General features: G+C 44.0%; 1 protein-coding gene and 1 long non-coding RNA gene across 5 annotated transcripts in view; both read left to right on the top strand.

Annotated features, from left to right (window-relative positions):
* Window positions 1-58: 58 nt before the first annotated feature.
* On the top strand, window positions 59-4,621 carry LOC136017788 (uncharacterized). 2 transcript variants are annotated; one of them, XR_010614086.1, is made up of 4 exons: window positions 59-477; window positions 3,323-3,445; window positions 3,689-3,838; window positions 4,359-4,621. It is a non-coding gene; the product is annotated as an uncharacterized LOC136017788 (long non-coding RNA). The 2 variants fall into 2 exon arrangements; XR_010614085.1 differs by having other exon boundaries at window positions 3,323-3,838.
* A 9,097-nt stretch (window positions 4,622-13,718) lies between these two features.
* CORO7 (coronin 7) overlaps window positions 13,719-14,946 on the top strand; it is a 36,503-nt gene continuing 35,275 nt past the window's right edge. For all 3 annotated transcript variants that reach the window (XM_065684156.1, XM_065684155.1, XM_065684154.1), the window contains exon 1: window positions 13,719-13,835. In XM_065684156.1, coding sequence (XP_065540228.1) covers window positions 13,776-13,835 — 60 coding nt within the window. In that variant the 5' untranslated portion in view covers window positions 13,719-13,775. The remainder of the gene's footprint in view (window positions 13,836-14,946) is intronic.

Raw genomic sequence — 14,946 nt, 5'->3', positions numbered from 1 at the left:
TGTAGTTGGCGCGAACGCCTGAGGCGGGACAAGAACTACCCGTCCCAGCAGGCAGGGCGTCAGCGCTACCTCAGGGGACGCTTGTGTCGTGTCCCGCCGGTCTCTGGGAAGCGCGGTTCGCCGGGGGGCTGCTCCCCGTTCCCTCACCCCACACAGGAAGGGGACCGGCAGCAGCCGTGGGACGCTGCCTGCCGGGCGCGATGAACCCGTCCCGGGGCGCTCCCAGGGCCGCCGGCGGGCGCTGAGGAGAGCGGACCCGGCGGGGGTGTCACCGCCTCCATAAGGACTCAGCCAGTGAAGACGTGCGTGTTCCGGCTTTTATCTGTGCAAAGTTGCACTTACCGAGTCCTGGCAAGCACAGGGGCACAGTGACGGTGCAGCGATGGCACCTACGCTGGGGCAGCACACCTCCAGAGGAAGACCTGTGAACGCATTTGTCTCACATGAGGGGAGAGCGAACCAGCTCTCTGTCCAGCTGTAAGTTGTCATAATGCGTTAGAAGTTCCAATTTTGGCAATCCTACAGCACAGTTTGACTTGGTTATTATCAGTTTTAAAACAATCCAGTTAAACCAAATTCAGTAGGGCCTGTCAAGTAGAGACCCTTGACTGGTAAGACTGCTATACCTTAAAAAACCCCAAACCACCAAACCCCAAAATCATTGAAGTTAAGTATATTTAGGGGAGATGGACAGGAACATAGGGGAAGCAAGCAGATTTTGGTTAGTAGGCTGCACGAGGCTGTGGCAGCACTTCATCTTGTAAGGCTCAGCACTGAAGTGTTTTTAACTAAATGAAGCGAGTGCTTGGGAGAAGGGAGTTTCTTGGAGTGCTCACATGTGAGGACTGAGTCATTTGCAGCTTATTTACATTAGAACACTGTAAGGCAGGTTACGGAGTTGTTTTGAAAACAGATGGGCTTAGAACTGGAATGTAAAGATCTCTATTCAGCACAAAATCCAGCGCGGTTTTGGCTGGACAGCTACGCAAACTCTCCCGAAGTGGCACTTACGTAACATCATCCTGACACAGGAGCGTGATGGTTTCTGGCTGCACACCAGCAGAAACATGTACGCCCTTGACAAGCAAAAAACTCCACATGGCTGGTAATGCATACCTGTTAATGGGAAAATGTGTGTCCAATTGATCACATTCAGAGAAAACACTAGTGCACACGGCAGCATTCATTAAAGTACATTTAAAATATATATATCCCTACCAACACCACAGATAATTCATTTTGAAAGAAAAAAATGTATTGACAGTGAAAGACTACACACCTCTGCTAGAGCAACTCTCCTTGAAGCACCCAGAACTTAACCTCCCCAAGAGCTTATGCTCACCAGAGCCTAAAGAATGAGTTGTAAAGACCTTGTGAAAGCCACGCTGTGGTCATTCTCTGGTGCAGAGTTCCTTCCCAGATTTAAGACACACATTGCTAGGGCCTCTGCTATTCAAAGCTGAGTACAATTAAGGAAGTACAATTAACCTGTGTTACTGTTGTAATATTTAGAATTTTGTTAAATTACAGGTAAGTTTCTCAGATGTGTGTGGCAATCATAATAAAAATAATAATCATATGCAGTCCCTCTGAGGGCTGGGATAGAGCAGGAATAGGATATGATCTCTTCTTACCAGGAGAATAGTGGAAGAGTAGACATAAAGCTACAGGAGTAAGAAATATGTTTCCAAAGCAGCTAGTATCATAAAGAACACATCAGAACACCTCAATATAGGTTTTTAGTTTGTTTGGGGTATTTTGCTGCTTTTTTTTTCTTTTTTTTTTTTTTTTAATACTAACCTTTGCTATTAGGTGACATTTATTAACTACAAGGCATCTGATACATTTCATTTAGAATGGAAACAAGGTAACACGATTTGGAACAAAGGAGCTCATGGGTTACTACTGCTGAATAATAGATAAATATCCAGTGAAAACCAAGAGTCATGAATTCTGCTGACAGAGTGGATAGCTATTCCATACTTTTTACCAGCGATATGAGCATTTAATAGCTCAGGTTTATAATGACTGCAATGCTGTATTGCAAGTTCAGTTTTTGTTTGAGACTTGACACGGCCTAAAAGTCAGGAAAGGCTTAACTGGAGGCAGGTAGTAGATTTCCAGAGCAATTAAGACTTAAAGATTACCAGCGCACAGAACATGTAGGCAGCAATTCTTCCATACACTTTGGCATCACTTAAAGGCGCTTCCTGAAGGTTTTTGAAATGGAGCCTCATTCTGCCAGCTCTTACAGTACTCAGTCGGAATAATACTTCTTTTCTTTTTTGGGATGTGTGTGCAGGGAGTGGGCCCAAACATGAGTTTGATCAGAGGTATGGAACTGTGTGTTACCACTCATTTCAAGGGGAAAAAATTACTTGTGTTACGCAGTATTCCTTCTTTCCTTGACAGGTACTTACTCCCTAGGTACTTGTTAGGATATAAACAATTAGTCCGCAAATAATTTCAGAAGATGCCAGATGTCCTGCAGAGTGCACAAACCTGTTCTGCAGGCTGCCAGGAATTGTGTAAACTCGAACGCTAAATTTTTAGCAGGGCTTGTAGTTTGTGTTTCCACTTAGGAACAGCTGGCACTCAAAACAAAACTGAAGTGGAATCATGGTAAATTACTTACAAAATACCTACTGGAATGTAAATGGTTATGTTCTCTTGAGGTTTTAAAGCATTATAAAAGTTTTTCTTGTTTAAATCTCTTCTGCATCAAAATGTTTATAATAAATATACTATCTCTTAATTTAATAAAAACTGAAAAGCTTTTCCTAGTAAGAACCACCCATATAAATCCATCATCACACCATGATAGACTTTAATTATCAAAGCACTACTTAGGAAAGAAGAGGTTGGACCACCTCAGGGTTAACCTGTGGGGACTGGGGTGCAGAGAAACTGTCTCCTGTCAGTCCTACCTGACCTTGCGCAGTTCTACCTGTCCTCCTGCTGCCTTCTAGCTCTTGTTAGACCCTTTGCTGAGTCAGTCTATTGCATTAAATATAGCTACAGAACAATCCACTTTCTTTTTCCTCCTGGGTTACTGAGATGAATCAAACCTTAAGAGGTGTCTGACAAATGTCAGAGCTTGTATAAAGTAAGAATAAGGAACAAGACTTTGTTTTTAGTGAGACCAACATATTCGTATATTAAGCTATCTAAAGGTAGCTTCCCAACTAGTTTGCAGCCTGTGAAAAGTCAGTCCTATAGCAGTGAAATGGAGGTCCTCCTTCATATGACATTAGGAACAGCGTTTTGTACTTCAGTACTAACTTTCATCCAAGGTTCTCACAAGCACTTTACACTCTAACAGATACACCTGTGAAATACCAATGGTTTAATTATGTGACCTGATGCAGAAGAAGAAAGATGTATTTCACGGAAAGGTTTCAAACATGTTAACATGTTAAAAAAATTAACAGCTCACCACCAGCAGGTAAGCTTATTAAACCCCATAAAATAGCAGCAGTCTGAGGGGGAAGGAGAATGGTTTTAAGGTGCTGAGTTACATAAAATCATAGACTTACAGAATGTTTTGGGTTGGAAGGGACCTTAAAACTCATCCAGTTCCAACCCCTTGTCATGGGCAGGGGCACCTTCCACTAGAGCAGGTTGCTCAAAGCCCTGTCCAGCCTGGCCTTGATTATGAATGAATTGACTCAGTTTACCTTGAGATCAGATAAGCTCCTGAACTGCTGCAAAATGGGAAGTATTCGGCTGAGACTGGGAGGAGCAGGGAAGGAATAAGACTTCCCTTTCTGATGTGGCAGCAAGCTGAAATTCAACTGACGCAACTGACGCACTGGGAGCCATGCCCTGAAATTTAAAGGTATTCAAATATGTACATAAGTTATGCACTTAAGTGAGAAGCCTGATATTTAGAATTGCTTTGAAGTCAGAGTGAGTCTTTAAAAACAAAGCTAAACAAACAAGTTGTTTACCTAGGAGGAAGAAAATACAAGAGTTACAAGGTAAATTATTAAAATAAAAATACAGGAAACTGCTCAGCTACAAAAGTGCCATTCTAGAAGCATTGCTCTTTATCTGAGACTTATGTGAACAAACAATCTCAAAAGACATTTAAACATCAAGTTTAGCATTACTTTAAAGAAGCAGGTGGAGTGAAATGAGTCGAGGAAGTTTTTGTGGAAAAGTTGAATTAAGGCTGTACCTAAGTACATGTGATACATGTCTCCTGAAGCAAAACTGTGCAAGAATTTTTCTAAATGCCTTTAATAATATTCATGATGCCTGACACAGAACCGAAAGTACTGAACTATTTTAAGTTTGATTAGGTGCCAGGAGATTATAAATTAATATTCTTAAACTCTGGCAAATTCTCTTTCCAGGTAGCCTGTGGAGATGCAGCTGAGCACCAGAGAAAAAAACACACACTGTTTCAGCATGATGCCTTTTTCAGGAACCAAGTCTATCCTAAGCTTTGCTGGTGTTCCTGGAAGCATAAGTTTATTATAACGAGGCTTTTATATTTGCACAAGACCAGCTATAATTCAAACTAAGATATCTTGACCTGGAAAAGTCTTTTCGCCGGTTTGTTTGTTCTAAGGCTGCCATTTACAAACGGTGTTTCTGACCTGTTACTCTCCCTCTGCTGGACACTCACAATATTGCTGTATTTGTGGTTTACATTAATGTATTTTAATATATTTGATTGAAAGAGATTCAAATAAAAGTCTTTGGTTATGTAGCACCATAGCATAAACTGTCTTCCATAGTCCAGTTGTCGAATTACTCCAAGCTTGTAAAGGAGCATCCCCAAAGGAATTTAGCATATTTCATTGTGGGTTAGTGAATGAGTACATCTCAGCTGAATTCTTCTTTTTGAGGTCTCCAGTCTAGAGTTAAAACCTTTCATTTGGAGCAGCTAAGGCATGTACTGCAGTATTCAGAAAGGGCTAAAATTAATTGTTTTTATTTTAAATGGCAAAACAAATATATGGATCCTTATGCCAAAATATCGGTTTATAATCCTTTGTGTCCATCTCCTTACCTCTCAAATGCTTCATATACCCAGCTCATTGTTTTCCAGAGTAGTCATGTGTGTCTCACTTTTTTATGTGCACACAACATACAAGTTTCTGTCTCCTGCTCATATAGCTGCATGAAAAAAGACTGAAAGGTCTTTATCGCACGTGCCATCCCTTTTTTCAGGTGACTTTACCTGGAGGCTCAGAGTTCTCAGATATATATATATGTATGTATATATACATCTTAGTTAGCCTGTTGTTCAGATTTAAACAATCTGTAAGTTGGGCGATAGCTAGTTCCTTGTTCAAGGTGCCTCTCTTTGAATGCACAGTCATTGCAGTTTACTGCTTAGAATTTCTCCATAGAATCACAGAATGGTGTGGGTTGGAATGGACTTTAAAGGTCATCCAGTTCCAATCCCCCTGCCTTGGGCAGGGACACCTTCCACTAGACCAGGTTGCTCAAAGCCCTGTCCAGTCTGGCCTTTAACACTACCAGAGATGGGGCAGCCCCAGCTTCTCTGGACAACCTGTACCAATGCTTCACCACACTCCTACTGAAGAATTTTCTTCCTAATGTCTGATCTATATCTCCCCTCTGGCAGTTTAAAGTCATCGCCCCTTGTCCTGTCCCTACAGGCCATTGTAAAAAGTCCCCCTCCACATCTCTTGTAGCCCCTTTAGGCACTGGAAGCTGCTCTAAGGTCTCCCCAGAATCCTCTCTTCTCCAGGCTGAACAAGCCCAGCTCTCTCAGCCTGTCTCCAGAGCAGAGGTGCTCCAGACCTCAAAGCATCTTCGTGGCCTCCTCTGGACTCGCTCTGACAGGTCCCCATCCTTCTGTGGTTCTGATACCATAAGCTGATATACTGGTAAGCAGTAGGGGGAGGGTAGTTTAGGTAGTAGTTTATCAAAACTGTTTGTTATGTTTGTGGGTTTTTTGCTATTGAAGCTCAAAATAAACAAAGATAGGGGTTTAGGTGTGCACATAATAAACCTTATGACAGTCAAAAATGTAAATAGCAGAAAGGTTGCTTAACGTGGAAAGAATGTGCTGAGCAAAGAACACTCATCTAAGGAAGGGAAAAATGAGATCACTTTAATGATGATTACAGTGACTGAGTTAGGACTGGAAAGGTTAGAGACAGGAGGGAATCTATTTTCAAGAGAGGCAGAGACTGCATGGTTTTGGAAATCTGAAAGCCAGGTGTAGGGATCGTTGGGAGCAGGCATCATGTCAGTTAAGATACTGAAACGGCTAAAAATAAATCCTGTTCAGTACAATCCAGAACTCTGTTCAACTGTTCTTATGCTTTCATGTTGATTAGCAACATTTTAATTAGAAAATTAACCTTTGGTTTCATTAGAGTAAGTTTGTTTCACCTATAAATCTGTTGGATGTGAAGAGTAAATATTACAAGCATAAGATGCGTAGATTCTCTGGAAGTGATAAATGGAAACAGGATATTTTTGCTCCCTGTGACCTGAGACAAAGTTGAGAATCTCAGGGGCTGAGGTGCTGAGCTGACTGAGCAACAGTGATAACTTTTAAGTGCCAGATCCTCAGGAGACTGGCTGTAAGCTAGTGTTGTTCTAACAGGAGACAAGTAACAGAGAATTTGCAATTCCGGACATCATCAAATTGTCAGTTTTGTAGTTTGATATAGAAGTAAAAAAATGCAAAAAGATGGCTACCATTTAAAATGGGGCTTACAGACTAACACAGATGCACAAGGTATCAGAAACAGTGTGGCCAGCAGGACCAGGGAAGTGACTGTCCCCCTGTACTTGGCACTGGTGAGGCTGCACCTAGAATACTGTGTTCAGTTCTGGACCCCTCACTACAAGAAAGACACGGAGGTGCTGGAGCCTGTCCAAAGAAGGGAACGAAACTGGTGAAGGGTCTTGGGAGCACAAGTCTGATGAGGAATGGCTGAGGGAGCTGGGGGTGTTGAGCTTGAAGAAAATGAGGCTCAGGGGAGACCTTATCACTCTCTTACAACTACCTGACAGAAGGTTGTAGTGAGGTGAGGGTTGGTCTCTTCTCCCTGATGATAGGAAAAGTGGAAACAGCCTCAAGTTGCACCAGGGAAGGTTTAGATTGGATATTAGGAAAATTTCTTCACCAAAAGGGTTGTTGGGCAATGGAACAGGCTGCCCAGGGAAGTGGTAGAGTCACCAACCCTAGAGGTATTTAAAAGACATGTAGAAGTTGTGTTTAGGGACATAGTTTAGTGGTGGGCTTGGCAGTGCTGGGTTAATGGTTGGACTTGATCTTCAACATCTTTTCCAACCTAAATGATTCTATGATTCTACAATTCTGTGATTCTAAGGTGAGTCCTTGTCAAACAGAATTCAGCTGTACCTCATAATTTTTCTAGACTGTTAATAAAGAATGTTTTTGTAAGATAATGAAAATGTTGAACTTAGCACTGAAATATCAGTACAGGGTGTTAATGAAGGGTATGTAACACACTGTTTATTCATACTCTTTCTTACTGCAGTGACTCCCTGACATGGAGAAGCCCAGAGCTGCCACATCCACTGTTGGATTCCACAACATCTCTAGGCCAGGTCTCCTGCCTTGTACATCTGGTAAGAGTTTCACAACACTGACTTCTCATATAAAGTTTTACATGCTATCTGTCTGTATTCCAGGAGGTGGGAATAGAAAGCTAGTTCCATGTGGGATTCTCATGTGCTTTATTTTAACCTTCTTAGTTCTCCAGAAGTCCAGTTGATGGACCATTTTGTCCAGTAGAGATCCATTGAGATTTTAGTTTCAATAATGACTAAAGCAAAATGGTGTTATTGTTAGGAAGCAGGAATAACAATGTCATGGGATTTTTAAACCTCTTCCTCTATAGCCAGTTAACATGCTAACATTGTTCCAGAAAATAATTACTTCATTACTAAATTGTGAGAATGAAATAGTGAGCTTGTTTCTAAATAGGACTAATCACTCCAGAATTACTCTGTGCCAGTATTTTTATTCCAGAGCAGACAATTTGCATGGGGACAAGTCTGGATTAGGGATGGCCAAATCAATTACGATTTCCCTCCTGTCTTGAAAGAGAGCATATATTGGCACTCTGGTGCAGCACATGGGAAATTGAAATAAAGTAATTGTAAAACTTGTCCACAAACACTGAATGACTACAGAATATTATTGCAATTATCAGAAGAAAATTTTCTGTTAGACTTTAGTGTCTGCCAAGCACTTAATGTCACTCATAGGTGCTAATGCACATTTGGTTTTGCTGAAACTCCATTACTCCTGTTGGCATTATACCACTGATTAGTTTTGTCCATCTGCAAAGTCACTAAAATAGAAGCATGTGGGAGAGGATTTTTCCAACACAAAATGTACGTGCTTACATTAAGAAATTAAGAAAAAAAGCATTTTGCATTCTGTAAAAACCATGGCACCAACATAAAAATGTCTCTGGCATTCTAACATTTTAATCCAGACTTGCTTGCACAATTCTTGTTTTCTGCATTGTCCTTAGTAGTTACATAACTCTGTTGGCACATGTGGAATGTCAGACAAATAAAAAGGTATCTTCTTTCACCAAAGGGTTTACAGTCTCCTAATACTGCTTTTCTGTGCTATGTACTCAGTCTTTTCCATAATGTAGTTCCTAGCTAAGTAAACTTTGAACGTAGCAAGGGATACAGAAACTGTTTGAGATTTAGTTGACAATGTTTATATTATTGCTATTTTAATGACTATGTTTAAGGAACATTTTTCTCTTCAGTTGTTTTGTTCTTTAATCTTTTTTTGGAAATACCAGATGTAGCACCAGCAACATCACTCTTTCCAAAGCAGTGGTAGTTTAATTAAAATGTGGGGAAACAAACAGGCAACATCCACATTGTTCTTGATTTTGTGCTGTGCCCAAAGGATATTAAACAATATTGGGTCTAAAAAGAGCATTGTTCTGTGCAGCTTTTAAAAGTTAATGAACATGATGAATCCTTTAATAACCCTTTCCTTTTGTTTATTAGCAGTGTGACCCTATTCCTAGAACAGCTTATCTCCTCCCAGTCATACAGTTAAAACATACACTTAAAAGATGGATTTATGAAAATAACCATTTCAAGAAGTTTTAACACTTTTTTAGGAGATAACTGACTGTAAGAATGCTGTTCCCTGAAGTGCAGTAACTTTTGGGAAGAAAAAGTGGTGCTGTTTCTGTATGTACATTGATCTCACAAATTTTTAGGATTGTTGTGATGAGGTGATTTTTAAGGGACATTTTTCTTTGGATTATTTTTCTGTAAATAGCTTTAGAGAGTTGGAAAGGACTCAGACCAAGCCTGTACTATAAGACTTGACAGTGTAGGTCAGTTGCTTTAGTGAGTAGAAAAAAAAAGCTGTGCCTGCACAAAATGACCAATGTAGAAGCAACTATACAGCCAGAAGAATTCCTTTGTCAGCCTAGTTAATGTTGTTTGTGAAGGGAATGTAATAGTCCTAGCAGAAACCCTTCTTTCTCTTGATAAGTGCTATGTAATTATGCCAGCAAAATTTCTGAAGTACAGTCAGGCAAAAAAGCTGGCACAAGCACGAACAGAGGAACCCAAAGCAGTGTCAGAACAAAACTTTGTTGTGGAAGTTATGTGTGGTAAATGGACCGTAAGCCAGCTCTGTGACAGAATTTTAATCTTTAAGTTTAATTACTGGCATAATTATATTATTTTTTGGGATTTCCGTTCAGTTTTCATTATGCCTGTGTTCTGCCACAGTGGCATGTAGTTCTAGGTCTGCTGCTCACATGATAGAAGGCTGCAAATTGCATGTGTGTGTATAATACGTGTGTGTGTGTACAGCTCCAAAATACAACTTCCTGATCTATTCTGTGCTGTTTCTTACCTGTAACCCCTTCACCAGTAAAAAATATTTGATTTCTTGAAAAACAGTTCAGTAGTTTGACACCCCCGTAGAATTGTTGGTATGATAAATTATTCTTCTAAACAACAAATAGATGTTTTACTGCTTCCAGATGTAGATTAGGAGTTCAGAGAGTTGTCAGTAGTTGACAATCAATCACATTAGGACAGTGAAGAAGTATATTTCATACTGGTCTTTATAAACTGTCCCTGGGTGTCACTCTTGAGTCAGACCGAAACATTTTAGAGGTAAATCTGAGAACTGTTTTCCCTTTTCTTTTTTCTGCTGCTTCTTGAGTTTACACTTCTTAAATTGATTTCCCATTACTCTCTGTAGTGATGTCAACTCCAGCAGGATAGCTTAGTTTGTCTGAATTGTATTATTCTCAGAGGGTATCTTGAGGAGGTTTTGAACTTAAGTTGCAGTACTGTAACTGCAGGAATACCTCCCTGGCAGCACTTTGTGGATTTACAGTTAAATGACCGCTTATTGTACTTGAGAACTCTTTTCTTATGTTGTGCAAATCTACTAATTTCTGTCATCCTTTTTGGGGAAAATCAAGTGACAAGGAGAAAGCATTTATTAGTATCACCATGTAATTCTATGTGGAAAGCTAATGCAAGCCCTGTAAACTCCATAACTGAAAAAAAAAAAAAGCTGGAATGTAACTTCACTGGTAAATAAGTCATATATTTATTATTATCTAAGTGTAAATATCACTGTAGGAGAACCATCAGTATCCAGTCATCTCCAGACATTTTTTTTTTTGGTGTGTGTGCACAGTTTACATATAACAAAATAGCATGTCACTTAGAGGATTTAATGTGTATTAAACAAGGCAGTGCATAAATTCTTAACATAACTAACTAGAGTTTCTAAGTAACAATATCCTTATCATAATGACATTCAACCAATTTTTTCTTAATGCTTCTGGGTTTTGTTTCATTGGTTGGCTGAATCCAATATTTTACTTTATAAACAGCTTCTGAACTCAGGTAGTACATCTCTCATATTAAAGCCAGTTGGTGTAGTACACTTCACCTAACAAAGTGCTTAAATTTTGGTTGGTTTTTTTTTTATATATTAACTTCCTCCTGTCAAAGTTAATAAAAAATAAAAGGGGCACAATAATCCTGTGAAGGTAGAAAATGTCTTCATTACTCCTGTAGCACATCATTTCCCCAAGTCTGCCTTACTGCCAATGCCATCACCCATCTACATTAACCTACACCCATCTACTATCAAATACATTTTCCATGCTCTGCACCAAACAATCCTCTGTTGAATGAGTGTGCTTTTTCTGGCATGGTTTGACACTCTTTTTAGAGAAGCCAGGAGGGAGCAGGGACAGGATAGCTGACCCAAACTAGCCAAAGGGGTATTCCATACCCCAGCATGTCATGCTTGGGATATAAAATGGGGTCGAGAGAGGAGTTAGTCAGAAGGGATGGATCACTGCTTAGGACAGGCTGGGTATCTGTCAGTTGGTGGCAAGCAATTGTATTGTGCATCACTTGTATTTTCTATTTTTTTGTTTTTCCCTATTAATATAAGTACTGTTATTGTTGGTATTAAGTATTTTTATTATATTTTACTTAATATTAAACTGTTCTTATCTCAACCCACAGGTTTACAATTCTTCTGATTCTCTTCCCCATCCCATTTTGGAGCGGAGGTGAGTAGCTGTGTGGTGCTGTTATTGGCTGGGCTTAAATCACAACTGTTCTTTTTCGTGCCCAATGTAGGGCATGAAGGGTTGAGATAACAACAGACCTGACTGGAGCGTGTTAAAACAAATTTGTTGTTAGCATTTATTGTATTGGTTTAGTAGTCACTGGTTGCAATGTTGATTCATTCGTCCTCAAGAGCTGTTGTGCCTGTTCTCAGGGTTGGGATATGTGATACCTCACTTGCAGTGTGTGTTCCCTGAGGCGATGTTTGTTATCGCTGGGGCCCGGGCTAAGATTATAATTTTGTTGTACTTTCTAGCAATGGTTTATGATACGATAGAAATATGGGTCGTGAAACCTATCTGGTCTGTGCACTCAGCATGGTCATCACCTCTGTGCTTCGGGAGACATCTACTGGGACCTACTTGTTATTACACCTTTGGCCTTCGCGGGGAGATAGCTCACGGGGCAGGCATCTTCGTACAGCCTTCTTCCATCTTTCCTTCCTGCTGACATACTCATTCTCCTCCAGGCTGATTACAATAGCGTTTGAGAATTTTAAAGATTTTAACCCTTGAAACCAGCCCGGTCCTTTTGCTAGGAACTAACATGTTGTGGCATATGGTTCAGGTTTTGTTTAAGGTTAAACAACTGTTCAAGATCACCATGCGGAAATCTTCCACGAAGCTGGACAGTTATGAGTGGCAGGGTGTGTGGGATAGTATGGACAAGTGCCTACGACAGTGGGCACCTCCAGCGTTTTGGAACTTCACCCCTGAACAAGGGCAGAACCTGGAAAAAATAGTAAAATATTTGGAAAAAGTATGCTGTATCCCGAGAGGCACAAATCACTGCAATGTCCTGGGGCCTGGCCCAGGCCTGCTCAGCCCTACCCAACACCATGCAGTCCCCTCCAGAGGAAAAGGTCTCTGGATGTGACAACAAAATGCCAGGCACTGTAGGTGAACCGAAGAACCAACCTGTGCTATTATCAGTAACCCCCGTACACAAGAAGGACTGGATGTGTTTAGTGATGGAGGATGAAGTATTCCTCATTGCTGGGTAACAATTACCCATTATTACAGAAACGCTCTTGAAAATTACCAATGTCATAATTAAAATACCAGGCAACTTCTTAACCTTATGTCAGGAATGCCTTATGTCAGGACTGAAGAGGTTGGCCAGGGCCATGCTTCTTGACACCTGTAAGATGTATCCTCTTTTTGTATCTCATTAAAAAAAAAAATTTAGTCCATTTCCAGATCTCTAAATCTGTTTCTGTTCTTTTGCTTTGGTCTACATAAACACAGCACAATCATCTTGATGCTAACAGCGTGTCTAATGCAATTTGCTTCTCAAGGCCCTTCTCCCCACTTAAGAAGCTTCTGATTTCCATGATCTTCTGGACCTTTCTTCACTGGAGTGTCATGAACCCAGGAGTTGATTCCATTAACTCTCACAGCGGTGTTCGGCACCAGCAATACTGAGTTGGGTCCTTGCTCAGCTCAGTCAGTGGCTCATCTTTGCATAACTCCCTGATCTCCGGCTTGAAAGGACGTGGAGAGCCCAAAAGACCTGATGTTCTCGCCGGTCAGGGCCCTGCCCATGGATAAGGATATTCTGTACGTCCCCGATGACCACTATATGCTGTACTCTTCCCTCGTCCTCCGCTTTGCTCTCTTCGGGAACAAGAAGGGCCACGGCCGTCCTCCCCCTGCGCCACCGGCGGCACGCACTGCACTGGATGAGCGGCGCACCTGCGCAGTAGCCCCGTTCCTCCGCCGCGCTGGGGCCGCCCCTGGGTCTGCATACGCGGTGCCCGGTGGCCCCGGTGGTGCAGCGGCCGTGGAGGGGAACCCCCAGAGGGTCCTCCGCGTGGCAGCCCTGCGGGAGGGGGTGGTCGGGGTCGCTGTACCACGCGAAGGGCAGGCCGGGCGCCGCGCTGAGGAGACCTGGGCAGGGGGAGACACAGACGGGGCGTTGGGCGGGGTCAGTCCGTCCCCATGGGCCGGTCTAGGGCAGCCATGCCCACGCCGACAGACACCAGCTCCACCAGCCTGCCAGCCCTGGGGCCTGGCTGCGGGGAAGGCGGCCTAGCGCGGGGGCGGAGCTCAGTGGCAAGGGCGTGGCTGTGGGCAGGGCCCTGGGGTGGGCGGGGCAGCGCGGCCGGGCCGGGCTGGGCCGGGCTGGGCACGGCGCGGTGCGGCCGGAGCACCATGAACCGCTTCAAGGCGTCTAAGTTCCGGCACACCGAGGCCCGGCTGCCTCGCAGGGAGGTGAGCGCCGCGGGGCGCTTCCCGCCGATCGGTACCGGGGGGCAAGGGCAGCGGGACCGGGGCTCCCAGCAGGCGGGGCAGCACCAGCCGCAGCGGTTCCGCCCCGGTCGGGCGCGGCTCCGGGTCCCGCTGCTACGGCACCACCGGTATAGCGGGGCCGTGCCCGGGTTCCCCGCTCGGGGCTCGGCAGCGGCGCCGCGGCATTACCCGGGCGGTCTCTCCCTGGCATCCGCCACCTCCCGCTCCGGCGTTGGCGTCGGCTCAGTGTCACGGGGTGCTCTGCAACCGGTGCTGATGGGGAACCCCGGCCCTCACCAGGTGCAGCCCGCCCAGCCGGGAGCTGCTCTGGTGCAGCCAATGCCACTGCCTCAGGGTCCCCGTAGCACGGTGCAGCGAGCCAGGCTGTGCCGCTCCACCACTGGGCACGGCTGGCACAGGTGCTTGGCCATGGTTCGGCCTGCCTGCTATCCCAGCTTGGCTTGCTGCCTCGCCTGTGCTCAGCCCTCCCTGCAACGTTGGCTTGCCCATGGCCAGCCAGGGAAGTGAGCACCCTGAGTGTGAAACCTGGGCCCTCTTCTTGCCACTCTGCTTCCGCAGGCAAAGAGGAAGCGCTGGGCCCCACGGGAAGGTGCTGAGCTCCATCACCCAGCCTATGAGTCGTGGAGCTCGGTACTGCTGAGGGCAGGCAGGTCTGGTGGGTCTCTCTGGGCAACACAGGGCTATATTGGGCCTGGCTCTGGCCTCTGCCCCACAGATAACCATCCCCTACTGTGCTGAGTGTTGTGATCCACCTCGGTGCATGGTAGCAGCGGGTAGTCCTGCCAGGCTGCAGAGTTTGACCAGAGTGCTCTCCCAGATCCCTGTCCTCTGCAGGTTCAGCAGAGCAGGGGCTAAGAGGCTAGGTCAGGGTGGGTTGTTCCGGGTGAGCCACACTGGGGAGCGTTACAAGGACATGTAGCCTTTCTGGGCTCTCCCTGAGCCAAACACCCTTCACCCAGCATCTCTGCAGCAATGTGGCTGTGAGTGAGGTGCTGCTGCTCTGCTGCAGTGGAGGCAGGTGGTAGGATCCTACCTGGGTGGCTCTCAGCCTGGCACAACTGGAGCAGAGTCC

The sequence above is a fragment of the Lathamus discolor genome, chromosome 6 (assembly GCF_037157495.1).
Source record: "Lathamus discolor isolate bLatDis1 chromosome 6, bLatDis1.hap1, whole genome shotgun sequence".
NCBI lineage: Eukaryota > Metazoa > Chordata > Aves > Psittaciformes > Psittacidae > Lathamus > Lathamus discolor.
This window is presented reverse-complemented; position numbering and strand designations above follow the sequence as displayed.